We start from the raw sequence: 13,957 nt of genomic DNA, 5'->3' as shown, positions 1-13,957 counted from the left end.
TAGAGTGACTATGATCCGACATGAAGGATACTCCATTTTTTAACTATGCGAACTTGGGCCCACGTTTTAACCTCTAAATCTGTTTCTTCATTTGTAAAACGGTAAAAAGTATTTTACCTCATAAGGTTGTCGTGATGATTAAATAAGATGATACGATAAGTGCAAAAGATTTAGCTTGTACTCAACATAGAGTAGGCACATTTTCTCCCCTTGCCTGTCTTTCGCTTTTCTCTTCTGCCCCTTCCACCTGGTGCTAGGAGGGGGAGATTGGAATAAACCTTGCAGATTACAGCCCGCGTTAGAGTAGAAAGGAAAGGATGACAGTTGATGTAAAGCCTTGGTTAACAGACATAATAGCTGGGATTTAAATTCAGCTTTATTGGTGGTTTATGATGTGGACTAGAGGAATGGAACTGAAAATAAGTCTCGGAGGAGGGGCGATCCTATCAGGTCCAAGCGCTGCTTTTCCAGCCCTCAATCCTCAAGACTCTCCCAACATACCTTTCTAGGTAATTTATCAACACAGACTCCGGGTATGCTAGCATGTTTAATTGCCCCATTGTTTAATGTCTTAACTCCACGAACGTTAACTGATTAATCTGTCTTCTAATTAATGTTTGAATGACTCTCCTCAGGTCTAAACTACCCAGGGCACCTCTACTTAAAAACAGTTGTCTTTTGTTTGTGATTTCAGGGGCAATGGGTATAAGCGGAGTCCCTGTTTAGAGACCTTGTGATGGGTTCAAAACATCAAGATAGATAGCAAAATATCACAAGCCTCCTTACCCGAGAAGATTAGCGTTGAAAGGGTCTGTCGTGTTTGGGCCTGGGGCTAAATTCCCAGCCCAAGTGCTGAGGGTGATAATAATCGGGACGGCGATCAGAAAGCCCCGGTGTGGGACGATTGTCCGCCCGGTCTCCCTAAGTCCCCGAAGTCGCCTCCCACTTTTGGTGACTGCTTGTTTATTTACATGCAGTCAATGATAGTAAATGGATGCGCGCCAGTATAGGCCGACCCCGAGAGTGGCGGGGTGCTCTTCGCAGCTTCTCTGTGGAGACCGGTCGGCGGGGCAGCGGGGCCGCTCGCGGCGTCTCCCTGGTGGCATCCGCACAGCCCACCGCGGTCCGGTCCCGCTCCGGGTCAGAATTGGCGGCTGCGGGGACGGCCTTGCGGCGAGGCAGGGGGCGGGCCGCCGCGTGGGTCCGGCAGTCCCTCCTCCCGCCAAGGCGCCGCCCAGACCCGCTCCAGCCGGCCCGGCTCCCCACCCTAGACCGCCCCAGCCACCCCTTCCTCCGCCGGCCCGGCCCCCGCTCCTCCCCCGCCGGCCCAGCCCGGCCCCCTCCTTCTCCCCGCCGGCGCTCGCGGCCTCCCCCTCTTCCCTGTTCCCACACCGCCCTCAGCCGCTCCCTCTCGTACGCCCGTCTGAAGAGGAATCGAGCGCGGAACGCATCGATAGCTCTGCCCTCTGCGGCCGCCCGGCCCCGAACTCATCGGTGTGCTCGGAGCTCGATTTTCCTAGGCGGCGGCCGCGGCGGCGGAGGCAGCGGCGGCGGCGGCAGTGGCGGCGGCGACGGTGGCGGCGGCTCGGCCAGTACTCCCGGCCCCCGCCATTTCGGACTGGGAGCGAGCGCGGCGCAGGCACTGAAGGCGGCGGCGGGGCCAGAGGCTCAGCGGCTCCCAGGTGCGGGAGAGAGGTACGGAGCGGACCACCCCTCCTGGGCCCCTGCCTGGGTCCCGACCCTCTTTGCCGGCGCCGGGCGGGGCCGGCGGCGAGTGAATGAATTAGGGGTCCCCGGAGGGGCGGGCGGGGGGCGCGGGCGCGGGGCCGGGACGGGCGCGGTGAGGGGGGTCTGCAGGGGGAGGCGCGCGGACGCGGCGGCGCGGGGAGTGAGGAATGGGCGGTGCGGGGCTGAGGTGGGTGAGGCTGGAGGCGGTCGCCGCTGGTGCTGCTTCCTGGACGGGGAACCCCTTCCTTCCTCCTCCCCGAGAGCCGCGGCTGGAGGCTGCTGGGGAGAAACTCGGGCCGGGCCGGCTGCCCCTCGGGGCGGTGGGGTGCGGTGGAGGTTACTCCCGCGGCTCCCCGGCCTCCCCTCCCCCTCTCCCCGCTCCCGCACCTCTTGCCTCCCTTTCCAGCACTCGGCTGCCTCGGTCCAGCCTTCCCTGCTGCATTTGGCATCTCTAGGACGAAGGTATAAACTTCTCCCTCGAGCGTAGGCTGGACGGATAGTGGTCCTTTTCGGTGTGTAGGGGATGTGTGAGTAAGAGGGGAGGTCACGTTTTGGAAGAGCATGGGAAAGTGCTTAGAGACCACTGTTTGAGGTTATTGTGTTTGGAAGAAAATGCATCTGCCTCCGAGTTCCTGACTGCTCCCCTCCCCCATGTATGGGCTGTGACATTGCTGTGGCCACAAAGGAGGAGGTGGAGGTAGAGATGGTGGAAGAACAGGTGGCCAACACCCTACACGTAGAGCCTGTGACCTACAGTGAAAAGGAAAAAGTTAATCCCAGACGGTCTGTTTTGCTTGGTCAAGTTAAACCCGAAGAAAACCCGCAGAGCAGAAGCAAGGCTTTTTCCTTGGTAGTTGAGTGTAGACAGCAATAGCAAAAATAGTACTTGAAGTTTAATTTACCTGTTCTTGTCCTTTCCCTTATTTCTTATGTATTACCCTCATCCCTCATCTCTTTTATACTGCCCTCATTTTGCAGATGTGTTCTATATCTCAAGAGTTATTACAGTACTCCAAAACAGCACTTACATGATTTTTTACATGATTTTTTAAACTTACAGAGGAATTGTAGCAATCCACCAGCTAACCGCCTGAAATAGACGTAAACATGTGCATCTCCTTTTTTTTGTTTGTTTGAGACACAGTCTTGCTCTGTCGCCCAGGCTGGAGTGCAATGGCGTGGTCTCGGCTCACTGAAACCTCCGCCTCCCGGGTTCAAGCAATTCTCATGCCTCAGCCTCCCAAGTAGCTGGGACTAGTAGGCGCACGCCACCATGCCCAGCTAATTTTTGTATTTTTAGTAGAGATGGGGTTTCACCATGTTGGTCAGGATGGTCTCCATCTGCTCTGTTGCCCAGGCTGGAGTGCAGTGGCGCCGTCTCGGCTCACTGCAACTTCTGCCTCCTCCGTTCAAGCAATTCTCCTGCCTCAGCCTCCCGAATAACTGGGATTACAGGTGTCTCCTGCCATGCCCGGCTATTTTTTTGTATTTTTAGTAGAGACTGGGGTTTCACCATGTTGGCCAGGCTGGTCTCGAACTCCTGACCTCGTGATCTGCCCCGCCTCTGCCTCCCATAGTGGCATGTGCATCTTAAAACTGAAGTGTAAGCCTTCTTAAATCTTGAGATCCATCCAAACACAGGTTTTTTAATTGTTACAATGTATATGTTAGGTTTATAATAGAAATCATTTAAAAAATAAGTTATAAATGGGAAAGGTCTATTTGTAATTATCAGCTCAGAATTAACCATATAACTGGTGTCACTGAAGTGACTAAGGTCCAAAATGCTGACTGCATGTGATAGACTACAGATATCAAATATGGTTGCTAACAATAGTTTACTTTGAGACTGTAGCCATCCACAGTATACTTGCTTTTAAGAGATGGTAGATGGTAATTCAGTTTTATGAAAAATAAAAATGAATTTTCTTCCATAACAAAATTGTTGGATTCGAGTCCAGTCCACTCCTTACTAGCTTTTCTAACTTTGGGTGAGGGAGCCCCTCCCAGCCCATGATCTTCATTTGATAAGACTCCTTTGGAACCCAGTTCTCTCTAGTGGATTTAAATGTGACTTGGTTTTAAAAATCTCATTCAAGGAATTTTTTTTTTTCTGTAAACAACCACCGCATAAACAAGTAAGCCAGAAGATATATGTGGCTCTGAATTCGTATATATACACAAACTCTAATCCAGTGTCTGTCCACAGTATTTCCTAGGCTAGTAAACTTTTTGGCCTTAATGACCCCTCTACCCTCTTTCTTTTTTTGAGAGAGAGAGAGTCTCACTGTGTCACCCAGGCCGGAATGCAGTGGCGCGATCTCGGCCCACTACTACCTCCGACTCCCAGGCTCAAGCGATTCTCCCGCCTCAGCTTCCCGACTACCCGGGATTACAGGCTCCTGCCACCGGGCTAATTGTATTTTTAGATACGGGATTTCACCATGTTGGCGAGGCTGGTCTCGACCTCCTGACCTCAGGTGATCCGCCCACCTAAGCCTCCCAAAGTGCTGGGATTACAGGCCACCACACCTGGCCTACACTCAAAAATTATCGAAGGGGCCGGGCAAATTGGCTCTTATCTGTAATCCCAGCACTTTGGGAGACTGAGGCAGGAGGATCGCTTGAGGCCAGGAGTTGGAGACCAGCATACTCAACATAGACCTTGTTATAAAGAAAAAAAAAATTGAGGATTAAAAAAAATCTTTGATTTGTGTGGGATTTATTAATATTTACCATATTGGAAATTAAAACAATTTTTAAAAATATTAATTCATTTAAAAATAGAAATAATAAGCCCATTACTTGGTAACATGAATAAAATATTTTATGAAAAGTAACTATTTTCCAAAACAAAACCAAAACTTAGAAGAGTGGTGGTGTTTCACACTTTAGTCAATCTCTTTAATGATGTGGCTTAATAGAAGATACGGTTTCTTACATCTGCATCTGCATTCAATCTATTATGATCACGCATCTGGAAAACTTGTGAAAGAATGGGAGTGAAAAGGGTAAAGGACATCTTAATGTTATTATGAAAACAGTTTTGACCTCTTGCACACCAGAAAAGTCTTAGTAACCTGAGGGGTTCCTAGACCACATTTTGAGAACTGTTTTAGGCTATGCAAACTAGTTGGGGGGAGGTTGGGGTAGGCAGAGAGCTAGAAGATACATTTTAGTGTAATTCTCTTCATCTATTCCTAATTGCTTTGACCTACATTTGAAATAAAGCGTGGAGGCAAATGGGATAAGATACCTGTTTGTAGTGGTTGTTAACTTCACCCTAGACAAGCAGCCAGTAAGTCTAGGTAGAGCAGAGTAAGGCGGGGAACTACATTGTGACCGTGTGTGATACAATTTTTCTAGCCTGTGGTGCTTTTTGCGGCAGGGCTTAGGAGTAAGGTTAGTATGTTATCATTTGGGAAACCAAATTATTATTTTTGGTCTTCAGTAAATAGGATGCTGTGTATATTTAGTGTTTATCTACAATATATGCACATTCATTAATTTGGAGCTACTCATCCTGTAATAAATAGTTGTGCATTTACTCCCATTTTTTTCTGCATTTCTCTCATTTATAATTATGTGTTACATGAGGGAAAGGAGATGAAATTAAACATTCATATTATTTCAAAAAATTTGAAACAACTAAAAAATATGTTTTATTTTCTGTACGGTGTTTGTTATACAAGCTGTCAATATTCATGCACCTGTTGGGAGACAGTGTATGAAAAGCAAAGAGTAACAGTCACATGGATTACTGATTACTGAGATATATTCACTTGCATCTCTTTTTTTTTTTTTTTTTTGAGACGGAGTCGCTCTGTAGCCCAGGCTGGAGTGCAGTGGCGCGATCGCGGCTCACTGCAAGCTCCGCCTCCTGGGTTCACGCCATTCTTCTGCCTCAGTCTCCCGAGTAGCTGGGACTACAGGCGCCCGCCACCACGCCCGGCTAATTTTTTTGTATTTTTAGTAGAGACGGGGTTTCACTGGGTTAGCCAGGATGGTCTTGATCTCCTAACCTTGTGATCCACCCTCCTCAAAGTGCTAGGATTATAGGCGTGAGCCACCGAGCCCAGCTCACTTGCATCTCTTAACAACTGTTTTCTTACTAAAAACAGTGTTTATCTCTAATCTTTTTGTTTGTTTGTTTTGAGATGGAGTCTTTGTCACCCAATCTGGAGTGCAGTGGCGTGATCTGGGCTCACTGCAACCTCCGCCTCCCAGGTTCAAGTGATTCTCCTTCCTCAGCCTCCCCAGTAGCTGGGACTACAGGAGGGCGCCACCACGCCTGACTAATTTTTGTATTTTTAGTAGAGATAGGGTTTCACCATATTGACCAGGCTGGTCTTGAACTCCTGGCCTCAGGTGATCCATCCGCCTTGGCCTCTGAAAGTGCTGGGATTACAGGCATGAGCCACTGCACCCAGCTTTCTAATCTTTATCTTTTTGTGTGCAGCAGTGATACAGGATTATGTATTGTGCTGAACAGTTAATTCGGAGTTCTCTTAGTTTTTACCTTTATTTTCCCCAGAGATTTTTTTTTTTTTTTTTTTTTTGAGACGGAGTCTTGCTCTATCGCCAGGCTGGAGTGCAGTGGCGCGATCTCGGCTCACTGCAACCTCCGACTCCTATTTTCCCCAGAGATATTTCACACATTAAAATGTCATCAAATATTGTTCTTCTCTGCCTCGGTGTTTAAATTTTTATTTCCCCATGACACGATCCAGCTTTATTTGACACTCATTCTCTCAATTCTCATCTGATTCTTACTGTTAATATTTATCCAAGAGAACTACTGCCATGATGCTTTAAAAGTTTTTCTGTAGCTGTTGCATATTGACTTCTAACACTTAGAGGTGGGAGTCCACTAGGAAAACTGTAACAATAGGAGTGGAGATAGCTGTCAGCAACTTTTGTGAGGGTGTGCTACAGGGTGTAGAGCACTATGCTAGACACTTGCATGAGTGAAGTCATGATATGATCCTTTGAGAGCCTTTAGCCGCCGCAGAACAGCAGTCTGGCTGTTTAGATAGAACAACTTGATTTTAAGATAAAAGAACTATCTATGTAGCATTTATGCATTTTTCTTAAGCGTCGATGGAGGAGTTTGTAAATGAAGTACAGTTCATTATGATACACATCTGTAGTCAACTGGAATTTTCATAATTGAATTTTGTGAGGTATTTTGAAATAACTTTTCATATAAAGGTGAGTTTGTATTAAAAGGTACTGGTGGAGTATTTGATAGTGTGTTAACCTTATGTGTGACATGTTCTAATTTAGTCACATTTTCATTATTTTTATTATAAGGCCTGCTGAAAATGACTGAATATAAACTTGTGGTAGTTGGAGCTGGTGGCGTAGGCAAGAGTGCCTTGACGATACAGCTAATTCAGAATCATTTTGTGGACGAATATGATCCAACAATAGAGGTAAATCTTGTTTTAATATTATGCATATTACTGGTGCAGGACCATTCTTTGGTACAGATAAAGGTTTCTCTGACCATTTTCATGAGTACTTATTACAAGATAATTATGCTGAAAGTTAAGTTATCTGAAATGTACCTTGGGTTTCAAGTTTATGTAACCATCAGTATGGGAACTTTACTTTCCTTGGGAGTATGTCAAGGTCCATGATGTTCACTCTCTGTGCATTTTGACTGGAAGTGTATTTCAGAGTTTTGTAAGAGGGTAGAAATTTGTATCCTGTCTGTACCTAAAAGACAATCTTTTTATTGTAACTTTTATTTTTATGGGTTTCTTGGTATTGTGACATCATATGTAAAGGTTAGATTTAATTGTACTAGTGAAATGTAATTGTTTGATGGTTGATTTTTTTTAAACTTCATTAGCAGTATTTTCCTATCTTCTCAACATTAGAGAACCTACAACTACCAGATAAATTTTAAAAAATGAATTATTTTTTAATAAATCACTAAGATGTGATTTATATAAAGGTACTATTACCAACTTTATCTTTGCTTTGTCATTTTTAAATTTACGCAAGGAAATACTAGGATTTAAAAAAAATTCCTTGCGTAAATTTAAATTGTTACCATGTTTTTGAGGATTATTTTCAGTTTTTTTAGTTTAATGAAAATTTACCAAACTAAAGGCCAGCAGCAGAATGATAAGTAAAGACCTGTAAGACACCTCGAGAGGTCATGTAGTAGAACTTCCATCCCAAGCAGATGAGGATTTATTCAATCTCAAAGACCTCCAGGAGGGGACATTCCCCAACTGTCCTTGTTAACCCATTTTCAGAACATATTTATTAGCATATTTTACATGTAATTTGAATCTTCTTGTTGAATTGAACATCAGTGGAGATGGAGAATAAGCATATCACCTTGTCTTTGAAATAGCCCTATATTGTTAGATTATTTCTTAGGCTTCTTTACCCGGGGTTAAGAAGTCCTAATCCTTTAGCATTTATTCTACATCTAGTGTACTAAAAAATCAGTTCTGAAAAATTTCTAAGAACTTTCTTCAAGTTCCAAGCTGTGAAATCTAGAACAGGTCAAAGTGTCCTATTAACATACTGTACTGTGTAATGTCTTGAAGAAACACTTTACACTGAAGTAAGTTCTGAGGGCATTGGTGGCCTTGGGAAGATATTTATGCAGTGTAGAACCTGGAGAATTGATTAGATAACTAATCATAAGGAAACGTCACGTATTTTTGGTACTATAAAAAAGTGGGGAAATAATGCCTATGTGCAAAGATTTGATTTAAACATAGAAGCAACTTTATTTGGCTTCCAATTTTAAGAATTTACAACAGTAAAGGGGAACAGTCTAATAGAAGTAGACTGCCTATGCAATAGTCTCTCTATATTTACTTTTGACAAGTTAATTCAATGTGTAGTATAGTTTTATTTGTTTCTTTGAAGAGGTTTGAATAGTGCACCGATTTTAATCTGTATTGCAAATTCAGGGTTACTTGGCAGACTCTACTATTTAAATCAGATGTTAAAAGGAAGTTTTAATATAATTCACTTTATGCCTGAAAGTTTTCCTGGGATTTTGGAAGGTAATTTTACTGGAAATGCTGTCCGTCTTCCCTGAAAATCTGAGAAATTCCATTACACTTTGTTTCCAATCAGAGGTCATGAGTGCTATATGAGTATGTACAGCATGACGTCATGAATGTGATAAAGTGGGTTAGGAAACCTTTCGCTAATGATTGTTAAAATGCAATATAAATGTTGAAGAAATAAAGCTAACAGTTAAGCCTTTATTTGGGGGGAAGGTTGAAAAAGTTTATAAACTTAAACCTATAACTCTGCTTATGATTTCTGCCAAACCAGAAGACTTGACTCTGGGAAGCATTGATTACCTGTGAACTTTGAAACTGACGGTCCCTGACGTAGTTTAGTCCCCTGGGAAAAGGTATCTGAGATTATCTCTTATCTCCCAAGTTACAGTGAGTGTCTGAGAGAACTGACACATTACATTAAGTTCTTGGTGTAGTTAAACTGTAAGAAAGGCAGGAGAACTTAGTAGTTAAATAGTTGGTTAAGTGGAAATGCTGACTCCATGTTATTGTAAAAAGTTAAAAATTTAGGAGGATATGGGGATTTCACTGCCATTGTAGGTTTTGATTGGTATTTACCAATCAGTGTGGATCAGAGAGAAAATTGGAAAGGATATGCCTGCACATTTTGGAATTATTAGCAGTTTTTCTACATTTAAAATGGAAATAATTTTTTTAAAAATTTAAATCAAGTAATACTGTATTTTTTGGTGATTTAGATTTTGCAAAATTTACACTAAGAGATAGTAAGGAGAGTGGCTATTGTTTCTTTCAATAATGTCTCTGAGAGGTTGTAACTCACCTAAGGGATACATAGCTAATAAGTGGTGGGATTTGAATTTAAATTCTCTGAGACCAAGTTTAGTAGAATGTGCACTGTACTCTTGTATAACTTTTTAAAACTGAAAATTAGCTGTCTTTCAAATTCAGAAAATACTTACTAATGGAGACTAATTCAGATTTGTAAGTATACCAAAATTTGAACTTAGCCTACTATCTGATGGCAACTTAGTGGCAGAGATATGATGTAAAATCATTCAGGTATGACACTTAGATGGAGTATGTTTGTATTTGAGGCTGTGCACATAATCACCTTTACTTGTGTTGTGAAGTATATATTGTTACCTTTTATGAAGCCCACTAAAGAGATAATGAAATACCTTGTTATTAGGGCAAGATTATTGAAAACTCAAAATAGCCCCCAAACACAATACTTGGCTAGAAATATATACCTTTATAGTTCAGGGATCACTTATTATCAAAACCCTGAAGTGTTTTTCCTAAGGTAAAATTTGGTGGAAAAAGAAAAGTCTCGTTTTAAAAAAATGTAGATAGTTACAGAGATCAGAATTAGTTGATCACTTACCAAATATATATTAAGTATCTACTGTATATAATATGCTAGTAAGAATACTTATAGCAAGAAGTATTTTTTCCCAGGCTCTAATTGTTTGACATCTGCATGCTTTTATTGTGGTACTTATAATTCAGTTCAAGTATTATGCCCTTCTTTGATGGAACAGTTTCCTATTCAGTAAGGAAGACCAGATTAATCATTGGATTGGTTTGTTTCATCTTTAGTGTTCTGAGCTGTAGAGTATTTATTTATGAAGGTTTATCAATTTTCAGTTTCTTTTATTTTTCCATGTTCATTGTAGAATTCATTTTACCTACAAGTGAAGTATGTAGATTATAGAGAGAAAATTTGTAAAATTAAACTGATACTGAAGAGTGGTATAAGAAAAGCCTTATGTAATTTGTAAGCTGTTAATTCTTCTGAGTTTATACATATATCTGTAGTAATCAATGAGGGATAGTTGAGTGACTGCCCTCCAGGGGACATTTGGCAAAATCTGGAGACGTTTTTGGTTGCCACAACTTGGGGGAGAGAGGACTGCTACTGGCATCTGTTGAGTAGATGCTATTACTTTAAATGGCAAAGCTGCAGTTACCTTTGCACCAACCTAATATTAAACTTCTGCAGTGCACGGGAAAGCCCCCACAACAGGGTTATCTGACCCCAAACCTCAGTAGTGTTAGGGTCCAAACCCTGATATGTTAACCTGTAGCTTTAAACATACTTTAAACTGTCTAATTCATGTCCCTGACATAAGGTTTATGTTAGATTTTCAAGTATAACAAAGATTTAAACTTTACCTTTTGTACATTAATAATATGTTAGCTTAGTCCAGTGTTCTATTAAAACATTCTGTTTTTAAAATCAGAGACACACAGCAATTTTATAAATCATTTCTCTTCAAGGCTGTGAAGCTCTCTCCACTTTTGTGAGTGCCCTCTACTGGTCAAATTATTTGCTTTATAACAAGTAACAATGAAATCCTAAGTTTATGTAGTTTCCTTGTTTAAACTATGGATATCATCAATTTATAAATATATTCGTTTTATTTAAAAGTCTTATTTTATATGATTGATTTCAAAAAACTTAAAGTATCATTTTTACCCTCTGCTAATATTAATATAAAGATTACTGTCTGTATTAGTTAGGCCTAACTAATTAAATAAGTAGGTGAGTATACTGAACTAAGAAAGGAAACGAGGCAGTATATAAGAAAATAGGGTGGTTCAGTTGTCAACACTTACTGAGCTTACTTTGTTGAAGGGACTAAAAGGCAGCAGTGTGGCTCTCTCAGCTTCTTTGCATGCACTCAGGAGCTGCTTAATGGAGTCCAAGGCTTGGTGGTGTGTTACAGGGGGTGATATGAGGGTCCTATTCGGAAGTGGCAAATTGTGAAAGTTCACATTTTGTAGAGTTTTACAGGACTGTAGAATAGTTGTGAGCACCTGATTTTTAGAATAAACTAACACAAAACTCAAGTACTGTATTTAGGTCAAATTAAGAATAAGTATTTGTTTAGTAAGTATTTATTAAGACCTGAATATAAAACTTTAGTGGTCATGGTTTTTTTCTACCTTGCGTTTTTATACATCTAAAGCTTTAAAAACATACAAATGGAAGTTGGTAATGGAAGTAAGTGAAAAGAAAAAATGATTTTATGGTTTGGAATCTCCTAAGATTCTGGTTTTAACAATACAACTAATTCCTTAATCCTAGAAATGTTCTTCACTGCCTACTTTGTACCATGCAGTCTTCCTATGGGCTAGAGATACACTGAGGAGCAAAATAGACCAGATTCCTGCCTTCATGGAGCTTATTAGTTTTAGGTATCTCTAGATTTCTTATAATACCTATTACAATGCCTGCACATCAGTTCATTCATGTGGGTTCAAAGTAGTACTCAGTACATGGCAAATTCAAGTTTTACTTTTGGGAACTTCATGGATTTTTTTCTTCAGAATATCTTCTATCCATAATTGGTTGAATCCATAGATGCAGTACCCATGGATATGGATGGCCAACTTTATTTTGAAGAGCAGTGTTTCTAGGCAGTCATGCTAATTATATATGACTTAATTTAGAGGCTTTGTACTTAAGAGCATTGCATTTCTCGGCGTCTCTTAACCATTATTATTTCATATGTGTAGGTTATGGAACAGTTAAATTATTGGGATCTTAATATAGAAATTAGTAGAAATAAGCCAGGTGTGGTGGCTCATGCCTGTAATCTTAGCACTTTGGGAGGCTGAGGCTATTCGCTGTACTATTTTTTACTACTTTTCTATAGGTTTGAAATTTTTTCAAAATAAAACATTGAAAAAAGTATCTAAGGTACTGTGTCCCTCCTTAATCCTTTCAAATATTTTATTTTCACTATTTCTATTAATTTTTTTTGTTTTTGAGATGGAGTCTCGCTCTGTTGCCCAGGCTGGAGTGCAGTGGCGCGATCTTGGCTCACTGCAGCCTCCACCTCCCGGGTTCCAGCCATTCTCCTGCCTCAGCCTCCTGGGTAGCTGGGATTACAGGCATGCGCCACCACACCCAACTACTTTTTGTATTTTTAGTAGAGACAGGGTTTCACCGTGTTGGCCAGGCTAGTCTCGAACTCCTGACCTCGTGATCTGCCCGCCTCAGCAGTGTCAGTGCTTCTAGACCCTTTTCAAGGCACAGAGCTCAGAAATGCATGTTATTAAGAAACCAAGAGTTAACTATTTTTCACCTTCTTTCTCCCCCAGTGAGAACCCCAGTTCTACCCTGTTCCTCCTTGTATAAATTTTAATGCTAAACTATACACTTGTGAAATAAAAATGATAATGTCATTCTTAAATTATGGATCTTGTAGTATTATCTAAGTAACATAGACTGAGTGATTTAACTTTAGGTTTCCTTATTTGTGGAATTTGGATAAATATTTTTCTCCCTTGAGAAAAGTGAGACTCCTTTCTCATTATTGGAGTATTCTTAAACCATTAAGGCAAACATTTGGGAAAAAAATTGAGCTATCTGGCTGCATAAAAATTAAGTTTTCTTTAACAAAGATAGAAGACAAATGAAAACCTAGAAAAACCATTTGGTTCACGTAACAGGAAGCTATCTTATATATGAATTAGAGAAAAGCTAACACACAAATAGAAAAAAAGGGATGGGGGTTACTAAAGATATAAATAGCTTGTCTACCAAAAAAGAAATAAAATAAATAACATGAACATATAAAAAGACACTTCCTTCATGAATATGATGCAAGTTCAAACAATAAATAACATTTCTGTACTTTCATATTGGCTAAGGTTAAAATGATAACTGCTAGGAAGGGTATGGAGAAGTGTGTGCCTTGCACTGTAGTGGCAGTATAGACCCTCAGACTTTATGGAGGTCAGTCTGGAAATATGTTTCAAAATGTAAACTACATGTCCTTTGACCAGGTAATTCAACTTCTTGAAATTTATCCAAGGATTTAATTGGATAAATGTTTAAGATGTATATAAAAGAATGTTTATTGCAGTGTTGTTTATGATTTTAAAAAAATGGAAATCATCTTCATGTCTACCAGTAGAGAATGGGTGAATAAATTATGTTATCTCCATACATACAAATTACATAGTTGTTGGAAATATTAGGTAGATTTAGATATACTGATGTTCAAAAATGTCCATTATGTAAGTGAAGCTGGGTCACAGCACCTTGTGTTGAGTGTGATTTCATCTAAAAACAAAATTACTCCCTCATTCTTTGTGGTGTTTTAGTTTTTTAAAATAAGCTTATACCGTTGGAGCTGGGGGAAAAGTAAATACTCATTTTGGAGAGAGAAAAGGGCACTAAAGTTTCAGATACC

At 40.8% G+C, this 13,957-nt stretch overlaps 1 protein-coding gene across 3 annotated transcripts in view; it reads left to right on the top strand.

Annotated features, from left to right (window-relative positions):
• The first annotated feature begins 1,516 nt into the window (after positions 1–1,516).
• KRAS (KRAS proto-oncogene, GTPase) overlaps positions 1,517–13,957 on the top strand; it is a 46,046-nt gene continuing 33,605 nt past the window's right edge. For 2 of the 3 annotated variants that reach the window (XM_032159861.2, XM_032159858.2), the window contains exons 1-2: positions 1,517–1,682; positions 7,042–7,163. In XM_032159861.2, the coding sequence (XP_032015752.1) occupies positions 7,053–7,163 (111 nt within the window). In that variant the 5' untranslated portion in view covers positions 1,517–1,682; positions 7,042–7,052. Of the gene's footprint in view, positions 1,696–7,041; positions 7,164–13,957 lie in introns of all 3 variants that reach the window. The other variant, XM_032159859.2, reaches the window with a different exon arrangement.

This window comes from Hylobates moloch, unplaced genomic scaffold (assembly GCF_009828535.3).
Source record: "Hylobates moloch isolate HMO894 unplaced genomic scaffold, HMol_V3 SCAFFOLD_8, whole genome shotgun sequence".
NCBI classification, from domain to species: Eukaryota; Metazoa; Chordata; class Mammalia; order Primates; family Hylobatidae; genus Hylobates; species Hylobates moloch.
The sequence above is the reverse complement of the archived record's forward strand: the minus strand, read 5'-3'. Positions and strand labels throughout refer to the sequence as shown.